This window comes from Rousettus aegyptiacus, unplaced genomic scaffold (assembly GCF_014176215.1).
Source record: "Rousettus aegyptiacus isolate mRouAeg1 unplaced genomic scaffold, mRouAeg1.p scaffold_m13_p_15, whole genome shotgun sequence".
Lineage (NCBI taxonomy): Eukaryota > Metazoa > Chordata > Mammalia > Chiroptera > Pteropodidae > Rousettus > Rousettus aegyptiacus.
The window spans coordinates 46,964,557-46,980,362 of NW_023416290.1; the positions used below are offsets into that span (position 1 = coordinate 46,964,557).

At 41.2% G+C, this 15,806-nt stretch overlaps 1 protein-coding gene across 2 annotated transcripts in view; it reads right to left on the reverse strand.

Moving 5' to 3' along the window:
* Window positions 1-1,468: 1,468 nt before the first annotated feature.
* Window positions 1,469-15,806, reverse strand: part of SAMD12 (sterile alpha motif domain containing 12) — a 343,905-nt gene continuing 329,567 nt past the window's right edge. The window contains exon 5 of one of the 2 annotated variants that reach the window (XM_036232982.1): window positions 1,469-9,158. In XM_036232982.1, the coding sequence (XP_036088875.1) occupies window positions 9,136-9,158 (23 nt within the window). In that variant the 3' untranslated portion in view covers window positions 1,469-9,135. The other variant, XM_036232981.1, reaches the window with a different exon arrangement.

Sequence of the window (15,806 nt, forward strand, 5' to 3'; positions counted from 1 at the left end):
AAAGAGAAAGATAAGATGGGTTGGAGGAGAGAGATAGAGATGGGAAGGAAAAAAGGGAGAGAGGAGATGAGGTAGACGGAGTGGAAGGTACGGTAGAAAAAGGTATCAAGACAAGCGCACAGAAAGGGAGCAGTAAGTTAAAGGCAGAGAACTGACAGAGGAAAAGGAAATAAAATAAAATAAATAAAATAAAATAAGAGAAAGAGACAAGAAGAAAAGGAATGGTCAGAAATGATTCAAGAAAGTTCAAGACAAAGATCTTGTTGGGTCTTAGGGCTCTTCTTTTAAATCTTCTAAAGAAGGTAACTGATGAAAAAGGTCACCCAATTTTCCTCTGTTCTTAGTCTGTATGAATAGAAACTAGGAGTTAATTGTGCTGTTAGAGTTACAAGCTATTTAGACATATTTAGAAGGTTTATACATTGTCAGTAATCTAACCTAAAATATTATCACAGGTTTTGCTCTTGGGAAACCTTTTCTGAGAAGAAAAAAAAAAAAACAAACCAAAAACTTAGATGTACAGTAAACATGTAATAAAAAAGGTAATGGGTACTTTCTTTCTTTTTCCTGCAATTTATAAGTGCCTCTTCCTTTCTGGGGTAGTGGTGTGTCTCTGGTACAAGTTGAGGCAAATCGTCCTATTAAGTAAAGTCATAGTAGCTGTAAGCACCATTATGATGTCTCCTTGAGAAAAGAACAGGTGAAAATGGTAGTTTAGAGCAGGTAAAATAACCTGTTGTATGAATTCAGTGTATCATCTGAAACAGTGAATTTTTTTTTTTTTTTTTTGTAATTTGAGGAAATAAAAGGCATCTTGTAAATACGTGGCCGAGAGTGGTGTGTATACAGATGTTCGCTGAACTAAAGAACGGGCTGTGCCAAATCTGTTTGGAAACACTGGTTTCTAATCCCAGAACTATTGGGCAGGTGTTATTTGAAGGTCAGTATCTCTGTTGATAAAAGACATATTTGATAACTGTTAGCACCTGAGGGAGATGAATATGGAGGTGCTGGGAAATATCATTACATGCTCTTAAAGCTCTCCAGGGTGAGAGCAAATTGGTGGGCCAAGACTTGTGGTCCCAACTCTTTCTAGGGTGTTACCATATGTGGGAATGAAGAGGGTGGTGTGTTTTGCCCAGCTGTGCTCAACACTGACGCATTCAACAGTAATAGTGATCATGCTGGTGGGATTTGGTGCTGTGGGAATTCTGTGTGCTGGGAGCTGGAGGGAGGCCACAAATTCACTGCACATATATTATTTCTCCAGGAAACACAGCATAATTGAGGACAATTTTCCACCATGAATTGCATCATTAGCTAACTCAGGGAAAGTGAAATGCTGTTAACTTTTCTTTCTCTTCTGCAAAGCTGATGAGCTGAAGAAAATAGAAATAAAAAATTTAATGTAATTTTTTTTCCAAGGATATATGTTGAAAACCAGAATCAAAACACTTTGACACGGTAATAGAAATCCCACATTTTAATACATTGCCATGCACATAAGGAATCAAGTAATGCTGAATACAAAATAGTCAAATGTACAAAATGATAAAAGCAGATTTTCAAGCCTGATAGAGATCATGCTCATAGATACAAGGGGGCAAAAATCTGTACAGTTTCATTTCTATCAATTTAAAAAGAATCATGCCCCCCATTTCTTTTTTTGAGGACAACCCAAAACAGAAGAAAACGTTATAAGAAAATATAAAGGAGACCCAAAGGGAACTGGCAAGTCGATAGCTGCTTAAGATGTGGAAATTGGTGGTTCCAAATTGCGGTGCACAATAATTCTGATGTTTAGAGGAAAAAGTTTCTAAACATTGTATGCCCTGGGAATCCAAGGAACTAAAATGAACGTCCAACAGAAAAGGCACTCTTATTTTACCACATAAGTTTCTTGTGTTCTCTCAAGTCCAGTCTTGGGAATTTTTCTAGGGTGCATAGAGAAAAAAAACCACAGTTGTGGGCAATGAATATGGAAAATATTTATTTAATGAACCACTCCTAGGAGACTAAGAGAATTTAGACTGCTGGTTTAACTACCCGCTTAAGGAAGCTATAAAAATGTCTACCATCCATGTAGGCTTTTGTACTATGAAATGTGCTTTTATAGCTACATTTGTTAATGTTTGTAAAAAAGTGAACCAGGTTTTTTTTTTTTTTTTCAAATCTGATTCCTCCCCCCCGCCCCCCATACACTATTAAGAGCGCTGGTCTTATATGCAATTCATATTGTGTGATTTTCTTCCTTTTTCTTTCCTAGAACACATACTAATGTACGGTAGCTCATCAAGAAGCTTCCTGTGACTCTCAGTTTGTCAGTTTTGCACTCTCATTGGTCTTCGCTGCGGTTGAGACTGGCAACCTTTGTCTGCATTAAGCCAAGCCCAGGTTCTCTCACTCTTTAGAGGACAAGGTCATAGTACTCTAAGTTTCTGGGAGGCAAAGCGGTGGAGATAAATGGGCATCTTTGATGTGGGCTCTGCAGACCAGGCCCCATATATTGGAAGAAGCATGTATGTGTGTGCATGAGCGAGTGTGCATGTGTGCAAAATGCTGACTGGTACTTTAGTATTTTTTCTTTTACCTTTTTAAATCTCAGAATGGAGTCTTAGTAATAACAGCAATGAGGAGAAGGCGTAAAGTGAAAAGGCTCACTGACTAAAGCCTGTAGCCTGGTCACCACCATAATTACACCGATGTTGTTGATATAGGACAGCTCCTCCAATTAGCTCATGTTAACCTCTGAACAACCCTGTCTGCTAAGGCGGGATGGCTAGCATCCCAAACAGAGGAGCAGAGGCCTTTAGAGATGGGCGAGTTCTACTGAATTCACATATTCTTGAATTTAAAACATCTTCCTCTTTATCAGAGAAGTGCCAGTGTCCACGAAGTCCTAAGAATAACTCAAGTATATAAACCACAAAAGATCAATATTTTCTTTTCTCAGGCACTTTTTACTGCTAATATGTAATTTTGTCACAATATCGATCTTCTCTAAAATTTTGTGTGCAGCTATTTAATTTAGTGCCTAATGACATTAAGTAGTTGGCTTAATTGGAACAAGAGTAGTATGATTTAGTGGCACAAGAGTTTTGGTAGAATTAGTATCAAAAAAATTTGTGCTGGCTTGGCCTTTTAGCAGACTAGTCACTTCTGTGCCAACTAGGACAGACACCGAGAGGGCAAAGTCAAGAACCCGGCATTCTTCAGCTCTCTGCAACGTGAACTCTTTTCACTAGCTCAACCACCGTCTCTTCAAACGCAGCCTTGTAAGGAGAGCATTTTTCTGTTGGTGGAGGAAAGGCGGTGTGGAGAGGTCATCCAGAGCCTCCAGAGAGACTTCAAATTGCCTTCATGTGAGTTTAAGTGAGTGGAATCCTGATGACCCCCAGCGGGGCAAACACTCATGGAAGAGGGTACAGCTTCTTTCTGGTGATTTTGAAGCTCCTCAGAGCTTCAACAGGTGTTTTGATGGTATTTGTGCTGTTTTAGAGGCAGGCCAGGCTAATCTCTGGGGAGATGGGAGAAGACCACCATCAGCTTGTGGAATGAGACAGGAGCAACCAACCATCAGACACTCAAGGCATCTAATGGCAAACAATTGTTTCTTCAAGGTTATGTTGCAAAATTGGCTCCTACACCCTGAGAGAACTAATGCTCTAAGAATCATCTCTTGGTTTAGACTTTTTTTGGATTTGAATACATTTTATAGAATTTCGGTGCTGGTGGTGGTGAATAAATATAATCACATGAAACAGATCTGTGTGCTCGGAAACATCAACCCAGCTTAGAAGTCCACATTTGGTAGCCGTGTGTGCACTAATGTGGCAGAGCCACGTGAGAGCAGCTTGTTTATGTGCTTGCATCCGATCCACTGAAATTTAAAGGGCTATAACAATGCAGTAGGTAACCAGCAGAACCTTCGTGTCTTAAATGTTTCAGGTGTTAGTGTCTCCAACTCTGGGAATCTTACCATCTCTTTGTCATTCACAATAGTAGGGCTGTTTCTATCATTCTGTACTTTAGGTAAAAAAAAAAAGCCTGGGTTTAAGAGCCTAAGGATTCTGTAAATAAATGTCTGAGGTTTGGAAAACAACAACAACAAACAAGCAATTAAACAAACCCCCAAATATTGGCTCCAAATAGGAAAAGGATATTACATGATCAGAAATAATGTCCAAATATCCACAACACTTTTGTCAACCAGTCAACAGCAATTCAATGCAAGTCATATGGTTCCTCTGAAATTTTATTATTAGGTATATGTTGCTTGTGCCGTCTAGTGCTTGATGTAATTAGGAAAGGAGGCTGAGGTAAGAATTCTTGGAGCTCCTGAAGACTTTGAAGCAGCCCTACATGGCAAATGAAACTTGAGTTTTACAAAGCTTTTTACACCCTTTTTTTTTTTTTTTTTTTTTTTTTTTTTTTTGCTGTTCTGCAGAAGTTATTTCTCAGTCTTTGTGCTGCAGGAGGTCTAAAACTAGACCCATCCTCAATGGCACTTCTCTTTTGTATTTCTCACTGGTGAATTTCGCTCTAAGATTTTTAGATCTTAGAAACAGAGAGCTCTCCCCCTCTGGCCCAGAGTTTTCCCTGCAGGGCCGTGATGATGGCCAGAAGAAAATCAGGGTTGAGACGGCCTCTCTAGCCATCTTCCCAAATGAGAATCTCCAAGGGGTACCTGTTTTTCTCTTTTTGTGGCAGGACCACCCTGTGCACTGGGCCAACTTCTCTGTACGCTTTCCACAGGTGGTTAAGCCTTCAAAAGAATGCTCCCTGTCTCCCTACTAGACCAAATCTCCAGGACAAAATAGTGGGAACGCAGCCCTCTTCGACCTTGAGGTTGTGCAGTGGTGCCAGAAATCATATAGGATTAGATGCAGAACCAAGGAGACTAAAGAGAGAGGATCTGCTTGTCTCTGAGATAGAATCCCCAGCTGTGCCCTGAGCAGTCGCATCTCCTGGTCTGTCCTCTTTCATGATCTCCTGGGCCCCGTTTTGATTAGTAGCATTGACCAGTCACACCCTGGACAGATGAGAATCCATGTCCCGCTGGCATCTGGGCAGTAAGCTTTCACCAAGATCCAGCTTAAGAAGGAATAATAGTACTGGGGGGGAAAAAGGTGATATATTTTTCTGTTTAGTCCTTTATAGATTATTTGAGATCTACCCACAGAACTATGTTAAAAGAAGAAAGACATTAAAAGGAAAAAAAAACACAAAATAAAGCAAAAACGTGGGGTGGAAAGGGCTGTGGGAAAGGCAAATAAAAACAGCCTTTAAGGCATAAAGAAATTTATGTCATTTCCAAAGATTAGGTGTTCAAAAAGAGACTACAGCAGCCTTAAGTCTAGTTGTCAAGAAACCAAATTACTCAAAAGAATATGGAGAAAAACATCACAAAGAATGAAGCTGCTAATGCAGTGGGAAGAGGAAGTCTTGGTGAAACTAAAGTGCTAGGGCGTCTCGAGAACTTCACTTCCGGGCGATTTTCAGTGTTCCTATCCAAAATCAATTCTGTGACATTTGCAGACAGAGAAAGCATTTGGAAGTAACCAAGGGGATAAATCCATTCAAGGTTTTCATCCTGAGTTTATCGTCTCACATAAAGTGATATTCTTTTCTCCCCTGAATGTTAAAAATGGCAGAATTCTCTCAGAACTAAGGATTCTTTATTAGCAGTGACTCTGGAGACACCCCCTGTGCTGTGTACCCATATTCTGGAGGTAGCAGTCAGGTGTGTGGTGGCGCCTCACACAGCCTGAGCAGGGATTTGAAGACGAGTCATTACCCACAAAGAAAGCTTGCCGGGACTCTAGCCTTCTAGGTGTGTCATAAACTACTGAAGTGATTCGCGCTTTACCACACAGAACCACCATGCTCTGCATGTTTTAAATTCTGTTCTGGAGCAGGACAAGCGAATCCCCTCGGCACTCCAGAGAGTCTGGTAATTATTCATTTCTGTTCATTCCTAACAGTGCCTTTCCTGCACAAGTGTGGGTGCCAGCCTTTTGCCTTTTAATGCAAGGTGTAGCACGGGTTTAAGTAAAAAGAAAAGGCAGACATCAACAGTTTACAGCCTTTAGACATCAAAATGTTTATCCCATATCTCCTTGTCCCCTGCTTCATACGAAACAAAACTCACCCCAGCCATTTCGGAACTTCTGGGAGGTGAAACTTCCTGCACCCACCTTGTGAAGCAGGTGCAGCCCAGCAGGAAGTAACTGTGGGTAACTGCAGATCGACACCTAACAAAGAATCTCGAGCCTGCAAATGGCAGCGTTTCTCCATTTTGCTGGTTTAGCTCCTGACTGCTCAGATTTTATGCCACCATGTTTCCAAAACTATCCCCCAGACATGATTTCAAAAAGAGGTGAACAGTTTGGAGAACGGTAGTAGTTCATATGCAATATGCGGTTCATGAAGGAATTAAGGCATTTTTAGAGAACTCATCCTCAACTGGGCTCTTTCATTGTCTTGTCTTTTGGCCTTTCCCATTTCCATCTTTACCCACTATCTTTTCGTAATTTTTCAGCACTCTTTTGAAAAAAAAATAAAAAGGCTAGAAAATTCAACTTATGTAATTTTTTCAGAACATATTTTGTAAAAGCCAAAGTAAGCAAGGACGAACCGCCATCATTTAATGAACATCTGCAGCATCAGGCATGTCCTGCTTTCCGAGGGTGTTAGTGATAGTCCCAGAACGTCCCTGGCTGAACCAATTAATTCCCAACTGCAGTATCTCAGCATCTGGCAGTGGTTCTTTTGGATTCATCAGGCCCAATTCTGTGTCCCCAGGACTAGTTATAGATTTGGAGTGTCAGAGAATCCAGCGTAATGAGGAACGGTTGTATCTCTATAAAGGATGGGAATGTGGGTGACTAGGGTAGATAAGAAGGAAAGCAACTGAAAGCTGCTTTGGGAAGCTCTTACCAGCCTAATCTAGGCCCTGGGAGGGTGGGCTGTACATGAAGGCTGCAAATATGTGGGCTGATGCTGTCTACTACCTCTTCCTCCGCTGCCCACTTCCTCAGGCAAGGGAGCTACCTGCCGCCCTGCGCATTCTCCCAGGTTACTCTGGCAGGGAGCGTGTGTTTGAATGCAGTTTCCGCTGTGGAAAAAGTGAGGTGGAGATACTGTTCGGGAGGAGATATTTCATAAGGGCAGGAGAGTCTGCCTTGTACATGTTGCTGCCTGAATACAATTTTTGGCACATAGTAGGTGCTCGAAAAATGCTTGCTGAATAAAGGAATGAATGAATGAATGAAGAGGCCCTGTCACTGGAATTGAAACTCAGGAGCGGGCGCTGGAGACTGGGATGTTATGTCCAGAGCTGCCGGCAGCCAGGGTTTGGCCTCCTAATTCTGAATTTGTGAAGAATTACGGTCTGCCGAGGGGCTGGTGGTCCTGCTGCTACCCCGGCGACGGGCCAGATCTTGGCGGTGACTGCCACTCCTCCAAGTTCCTTCTTGGAAGTCCCCTTCTTTGGCACTACAACCCAGTAGGCTCGTGGCGCGTTGTCCTGCTGCGTGATGGGATCTCTTTCCCCTTCCCTGTTAGTTTTCCAAATCTGTTCACAGCCTGTTTCTCAGTCGGCATTTTTTGATCAGCTGTGCATATCCTGAGACACCCCCCCTCCCACAGGGGGGGCAAGATGCAGGGAGAGCGGACAATGGGTGGGCATGACGGCAGGCTCCCAGAGGTGTTATGTACGTTTTTACAGAAAAGATTCTGAGGCCTGTCTGTCCGAAGCTGAGATCATGGGCACATAGAACATACTTTGCTGAGTTTTTGATTTAGCCAACTTTAAATTTTCAGGAAAAAAATTGCTAAAGTATAGGTAAGGGTCAGTCAATACAGACATTTCTCTAATGCTTAAAGATAAGCAATAACTAGATTGACCTGTTTCACAGGACTGTGCTTTGTTGTAAAACATAGTAAAAAAAAAAATTAATTGTAGGTATAATCCCAGAAAGAATTAAAGGGACTAGTAAGTTTTCTCTTGAAGAAGGAACCTAGTGTCATATTAGCCCCCTTTCCGTCTCTCAGCATGCTGGGGGGTCACTTGCTGTTTCTTTCTCTTCACAGAGCTGTGATTTCAACTGGACCTAGAAAGTCTTCCAAAGTCTTAAAATCAGACCACACAGGAAAACCATATTCTGTTGCCCCTACCATCAAGCTACCACGGTCTTTGATGAAAAGAAGGCCACTCTCCTTTTTTTCTTGGGAAGAACTCTTCTATAGACTGAGAGACTATGCACACTGGCCAAACAGAAGCCTCCTGCGTTTGAGCATTTGTGTGTGCATGTGGTAAGTTGTGTCTAGGTGCGAGGAACCAAGAGCTATTACAATCGGCGGGCCCACTTCTCCTTCTCTCTGGTGCTACAAGGAATCCAGTTGTTCAGTAAAGTGTCAAGAGAGTAAGTCTAACAGTATCGTGGCCATATTTACACCGATCTACCACAAACGAGTGGGGATATGACAGGAGTGCAGTTTGTCTTGGACAGTCTGAGCCAGCAATAGGACAAGATCTATAAAGAAAAAAGGAAATACTCATTTTCTCACATGTACTGAACGTGCTGATTCGTTTTGGTGTCACGTTGTCCTATAAAGTGCTTAAGAGTTGGACAGAATACCTTTAGATGTCATAACTAACAAAACCATGTTGACATTCCAGGGCGTAATATGGCGAACACTTTCACTGAGATTACGGAACTGCTGTAACTTTTTTCTAACACGTCATGCCATCTGCACACATAATAAAAGAATCCAGTAGTTGCCATGCTAAAACAGGACTTCTAGTGAAGGGCACAGACAGCTCCCTAAAGGGAGCTTGAGTTATGCACAGTGATGAAAACTGGAAGCAATTTTCCAGCTAATGGTCTGCCAATGACTGCTTGGAATGAGTTGGCACTGTATATTATGCACCTCATTTAAAAATCCACGGCAAACTACGATTTTCCAAAACCCATAATCTTGACTGAATTTTTTTTATCCCCCCAGTTAATCTGGTTAATCTGTCAATGCTCCAAGGATATCTTCTGGCAGTGCTGCGAGTCAGACTTTCTGTGAGGACCAGACCACGTTCATACCGACTGGCAGGACAGCAGCTTCGAAGGCTAACCACGTTTATGGTGAACCCTCGGTTGAGGCTGCAAGAGGAAATGGGAAAATACAGTACGTTATTTCTTCATGTTCCCAGTTACCGGTATGTAGTAATTGTCCTAGTCAAACAAACCAGGACAAACATCCTTAGGTCAAAGAGGAAGCTCTAGTGAAGACACTGGTTACTCAACTCCAGGACAAACTTATCATGGCTTGTATTCTTGAAATGTTCCTCCGCCATTTGGCGGACATCCATCTCAGGAACAGGCAAAGTTGTCTGTGTTAATCTAAAAATAAAAGGCCTTTCAAAGTAAGAGGCAACTAGCATTTATTTGAGATTAAAAAAAGAAAAAGAAAGAACAGCTATTCAGGAAAGCACAGCTTCAGGCAGAAGCCCAAATAGCGTTCTGATTAGGAGACAAAGGCGCTGGGTACCTTATGAGAAAGGGTAAGTGAACAATTACATCAATAGAAGGAAAGCACTTCTCTTGGTACAGATAAGCTAACACAGTGACGCTAATTCTACACAATGATTTTAATGTTCGGTCCAGTAGTCATCGTATCTGCTTTCTTGTTGCTATCCTTGCAAACAGTTCTTTGGGGCACCATGTTGCTTTAGACCCAGCGCAAAGGTTATTTTCCCTGTTTTAAGATTCCAAGGCTCGAGGCATAAGACGTGCAAGGCAGCTCCTCTGGCATCCACTTTAAAGTGGCTCTGTTTCTCTATTTTATTTTTTGACACCTGGAAATGAGGGCAAAACTGCATTTCTAGGATTCAGCCCTGATGGGGCTGTGGTTTGGGGAATCATTTCGTATATGATGGGCTTCCACGTAGTTACTTGATCTGGAACAAGATCAGGCTGGGAATGGCGTGAAGGCATTTTTCTTTTTCTTTCTTTTTTTTTTTTTTTTTTTTTGTGGGGGGTTGGGAGGTTCGATTCATCAGGAAGCTTTCCTGGGATAAAATTTAGAAGAAAATATTGGGAGCAGTGTGCTGGAGCTTCTGAGTTTGCTAGTTGAAAAGGTAGGTTGGCTGAGCAGGGTGGAGACTAGAGAGAAAGTCATTAACATCTGATCTGTCCTGAAACGGAACCACTTGAATTGTAACCCTGCTTTTGACCTTGGGAAAGCTGGTGCGGATCTAGTTTCTTTATTTTTCTAATTTTTATTTTCTAATGTTCCTATTACTTTATCTGGCTTCTCTCTATATTTTTCATACACAAGATCTCATTTATTAATATAAGAGTGCAACTAAATGTTTTGCTTGAAAAAAAATCCATGGCTTTATTTAATTATATATATACATAACTATTGGGCAAAGGGAGAGAACGACAAGGGTTCTTGATGTTCAAAATTTATATAGGTTTTAAAACTGGCTTTTTAAAACATGAGAGAATGCATAATTGATAAACAAATGTTTGATTAAAACTCGCTATTTTTGAGAAAATGCAAAAATGAAAAGTGAGGTGCTTTTAAGGCATGTTGAATATAAAATAATACACATTATTGATAAGGTTGTAATAAAAGTAGAATACTAATGTATTGCTAATAGCATTGTAAACTGAAAAAAGTACGTCAATTTATTTAAAAACTATTAAAAATTTACATTCTTTGGCTTTGTGATTCCAATATAGGAGTATATCCTAAGGAAATAATCTAAAAAATGAAAACACTATATACACAAATATATAGCCTAGAGGTTATTTATACTAGTGAGAAAATTGGAAAACAGCCAGTCTCCTATTGTTGAAAATTTAGGTTAAGTAAATTATGATGTGTTAACAAGATGGATGATTACATGGCCATTAAAGTAATAATTATGATGATTATGTAGCAATATGGTAAACAGTTATGATGTACTGCAATATAGAACTTAGACATATGCATAGAAAAGTACTTAAATAAAATAATGGAGGGACCAGAATTTTTATTGTTGTTGTCACAATATTTTGCAAAACAACAAAAATCAGGCTCATCGGGGTGCAGATTTGGCCTGTGAGCACTGACTAACTAAAGTATCCATGATTGTTTTCGTTTACTCCCACCACCCTGAAAATAAATATTTCACAATTTCATTAAGAGATAATATTCTTGTCTTACTGAAGGAGGGATAAAAACTTGACATGAGTAAAAATCTTCCATCCAGGTCAACATGCAAGGGAGCACACAGCCTAGAAAAACAACCCAGCTTCCTAGGAACCTGACACACTACACCATCATTAAGACTAAGAGCTAAGTTCCTTAAGAGCTTAGCTCCTTAACAGCATCCTTCAGAGCTAAGTTCAGCTCTGGAAAAGGTGTGGCCCTGGAAAAGTCTTACTGAGACTATTGTATAAAATTTTAAATTGAATAATGATGATAAAGAGTGAAGTCTATTTAATTACTATACTTTGGATTCTAAGTCAGGAGTTGATAGTGAGGTTTATCACAGTTGCTGCTTTTTCAAATAACTCTGTTTTCCACATGAGCCTCTACTAGCTGATGGAAAGCAAGGTATCTAATTTCAGCATACAACAACACTTATAACCACGGATATAAGCTGAACCCATTATACATTAGAGCTCTTTTAGCCTATGGGCCTCTAATATGCTTCCTAGGATAGGTAAAATTACCTCCATTTTATGGACAAGGAAACTGAGGCCCAGAGGTATTATTTGCCCAAGATCATAGATTTGAGACCGAATCTGTTCTCAGACTTAGGTGTGTCTCACTCTAGTGACTTGCAGGACTGACAGGGACAACTGTATAAAGTATAAGTATTCAGAGCCTTTCTCACTCTCCTGTCTTCTAAATAGGATGTCCTGTTTCTCCATCAGGCTGATGAGCACAATGAAGGCCCTAGTGGGCAGGGAAGATAACTGGAGGCTAAATTAATTTGCATTAGAAAGAGAGCGATATTAAAGTGGAGAGAGATCCCCAAAACATATGAATAAACATAGATCCAGAGGCCACAGGAAGACAAACTGGGGTCTTAGGGAGTGACTAGGAGATCTGGGGTGATGGCCGCCATGAGTGGAACCTTTAGAAGAGGGATGGTCCAAGAGAAGAGAATTCTGTGGCAAAATGCCCCCTTGAGCATTTTTCCATGGAATTAATAAAGTCTTAATTGTTTTGTGCCGCTTTCACAGTTAGCTGTGTTTCTTTCGACGATGTCACCACGTTGAGTTGGGCTTTATGTGGGATGCCTTTATTTACTCAGGTGGTACATGCAAAGTATGTGGCTAGCATAAGGCTTGAACCATTGTCTTTCTGTCACAGATGTTTAGCGATGGGCTCTGCTGTCATAGCTCTGTTAAGAGATTTTCGTTACCTGCAACAGGAATCAGGTATATAAAAGCTACATGAAGTCAACATGCAAAATGGCAGTTTGCATCAGATGGCCCTGGCTCTTTACAGGGAAAAACATGTGATCTTTGAGAAAGTTCATGCTTTGGGCTTTGGCCATCCTAGAATCTTTCTGTCTCTTCAGATGCATTATGTTATTTGCAGCCTTTGCTCACCCTGTCCTCCTGCCTAGGATGCCTACACCCTCTAACACTAGTAAGACTCACCTCTCCATTTTTCAAGACTACCTCACGTGTCACATTCCATCTGAAGCCTTCTTTGTGCCTAGATACCAGCCGACGACTTCCCTCATATGCTAGCATGGCATTTCAAACGTTCGCCACCAAACCCACCAGAAACACTTCATTATAATCTATCCACCTCTCCTCCTAAAATTTTTGAGGCTGATGCCATGTCTTTTGTTGTGTCTTCCTAATGCAAGGTTCAGTGCCAGGTATACAGTGAGTGCTTAACAGTTGTGAAATTAATGAAGGAATAACATTGCAGAGGAAGACTTCTCTGTCTCTGTCTGTCTGTCCGTCCGTGCCTCCCTCCCTCCCTCCCTCTCTGGCTTAATTGAATACCTAATTTTGCTCGAGATTCAATCCTATAGCTCAGGTCTGCCTACAGAGAAGGGCATTGCTCTGGTTTCTTTCTCTACATCTAAGGACGACTCAAGGAAGCACCATCCCAATCGCTGGCCATGTATGGGTGTGCAGCTAACAAGCAGTAAAGGGTTCTTTCTCAAATCTCTGTTTGATGGGCCAGCATTACTAAGTTAAACATTCTGGGAACTAATTTCTTCTTTAGTCCAGTGACTTTGGAGAATGCATGGGTAGGGAAACAGAGTCTAGAGATTAAGAACATGGGCTCTGGAATCAGGGGGATCTGGGTTGACATCCGGGGCTCACCACTTCGCAGCTATATGATGTTGAAACATGAATTTCTCTGAACCTTAATGTCCTCACCTTTAAAATGGTGATCATAACCCCTACCTCACTGGGTTGATGCTTGCTGAAACTTGGGCTCGTAGAAAAAGCACTTTGCATCGTGTCTGGTGAATAGTAAGTATCTGCTAAGCAAAGACTACTATTTATTACTACTGCTACTGCGGCTGCTGCTACCAAAAAATTCCCAAAATTTCCTGAAGAAACCAGAGGTACAAATAGGTCAGTGTCTTAATGCCCCAGCTGGGGCCTGGAGGTCAAAGGTTTGCACCAGGAGACAGATAACATTCTTCACGCCTGCTAAGGCTAAGTCAACACACACTGGCTTCTACTCTCCCCCAGATTAGTGCAGACATTAACAGACAATTTCATGATAAGAGGAGTTCTCACTTCAAAGGCAGGAAAGGGCTGGCCTGGAAGGACGTGGCCAGCCTGGCAGAGGATTCAAGAACAGATATGGGACTGAGTGTATCTAGCTCCACCTTCCCACACTCCAGCAGCAAGCAGCTAAAGGGATTGGTGTGCTTGGAGGAGAAGTAAAGATACTGTGTAGAGAAAGCCCCGCCTCTCTTGGGCTGAAGGGAAGAAATAAGACTTCATCTCTTAAAGAGGCTGTTTAGTTTCTTCCACTCAAAAAGAAGGGCCATATTTTCTATCTGTGTCTTTTATGTGACTCGGGTTTGAGGACTCTGAGGTGGACCTGAATTGTATTTCAATTGAACTATTTATATCAGGTGTGAGATGCACATTCCAAAAGAGTAAAATCCATGGTGGCCCCTGCATAACAGTCAATAATGAGCAGAACTAACATTTATTGAGCAGCTACAAAAGGCCAACTACAGTTTTATAGGAAGTTACTCATTGATTCCTCACTGCCATCTTTGAGGCCTGAATTGCATTATCCTTGTAACACACCTGGAAAAAATAAGGCCAAGTTCATTAACTTGTCACAATCATACTGCTAGATGAATAGAGCTGAGACTAGAACACATATCTGTTCTCACAATAAGAAATGTGTTGGGAAAGCAAATTCCTCAATTCCAATAGGAATGTAGGAAACAAATCAAGTAGCTGTGTTTGCATAAAATAATGCTCATCAAACGTGAATCCCATATATAAAGCATCATAAATAAGATGTCTGACCTAGAGAAAATTAGTACATTTCTATTTAACAGTATAAAATCTTTCCTATGTCTAGAACAGTGTTTCTCAACTGAGCGCAATTTTGCCCCCTAGGGTACATCTGGCAATGATGAGACACATATTTGATTGTCACGACTTGGGGGTCCTACTGGTATCCATGGCTGTAGGCCGGGGACCCTGCTAAACATCCTAGAATGCATAGGACACCTTCCCTCATCCCCCAACAAGTTATCAGGTTCAAAATGTCAATAGTGCTGAGGCTGGTTTAGAGGATACAGGTCCTTATTTATCTTCTATTTTTGGTCGTGAGCCAAATATATCACTCCTAAAATAGGCCGAGATAAAAACCAACGTAAGTGTGCCTCTTGTGTGTACAGGAAATAAGGCTAATTTCAAACCTCACTCCTCTCTTCTATTCATCATTTGCTCGTTTTATTTGATTTTATATTCTATGTAATCAAAACCTCTAATACTAAATCATTTCCAACTTTTAGAACTCTCATAGGCATGCCATTATAAGAATCCAGATTGAGTGATTTAAACAGGTAATGCTCAATTAATTAATTAGTATGTATGGGAGAAGTCAGGAGATAAAAGAAGGACAAAGGAAAATTTGTGTGGTAATAAAACTAAACTCTGCTCCCAGCCCTTCGGTGGGAAAGGTTGGATGCATTCTCAGTTGCACTGTTTTGTTTCTTGTCCCCTGTAGTTTTTTTTTTCCCCGAAGGGGGAGGGGTGTTTGCCCCTGAGACTATAAATAAAACATCAACTCTATTCCTGACTATATGAAGTTGAAGGTCAAAATCTCAGACAAGATGGGTATATAAATGGCAGAGGATTCAGGCTTAGGGCAATAAAACAGATGATGCTTACAAACTAACCGGTAACTTCCAACCCCTAGTAAAGTGGAAACCACAATGACTTTGTGATGGTTATTTATGTGTCAACTTGACAGGGCCACAGGGTGCCCGGATGTTTGGTTAAACATTATTTTGGGTTCCTCTGTGAGGGTGTTTCTGGATGAGATTAACATTTGAATAAAGTATACTATCCTCCCAATGTGGCTGGGCCCCATCCAATCAACTGAAGGCCTGAGTAGAAAAAAAGGCTGGCCCAGTTGAGGAGCATTCCCTTCCCCTGCCTGCCTTTGAGTTGGGACATCAGTCTTCTTCTGCCTTTGAACCCATACCTGGACATGGACTAGAACTTACGTCATCAGCGCTCCTGGGTCTCTAGCTTGCAGATCTTGGGCCTTCTTAGCCTCCATAATTGTGTGAGCCA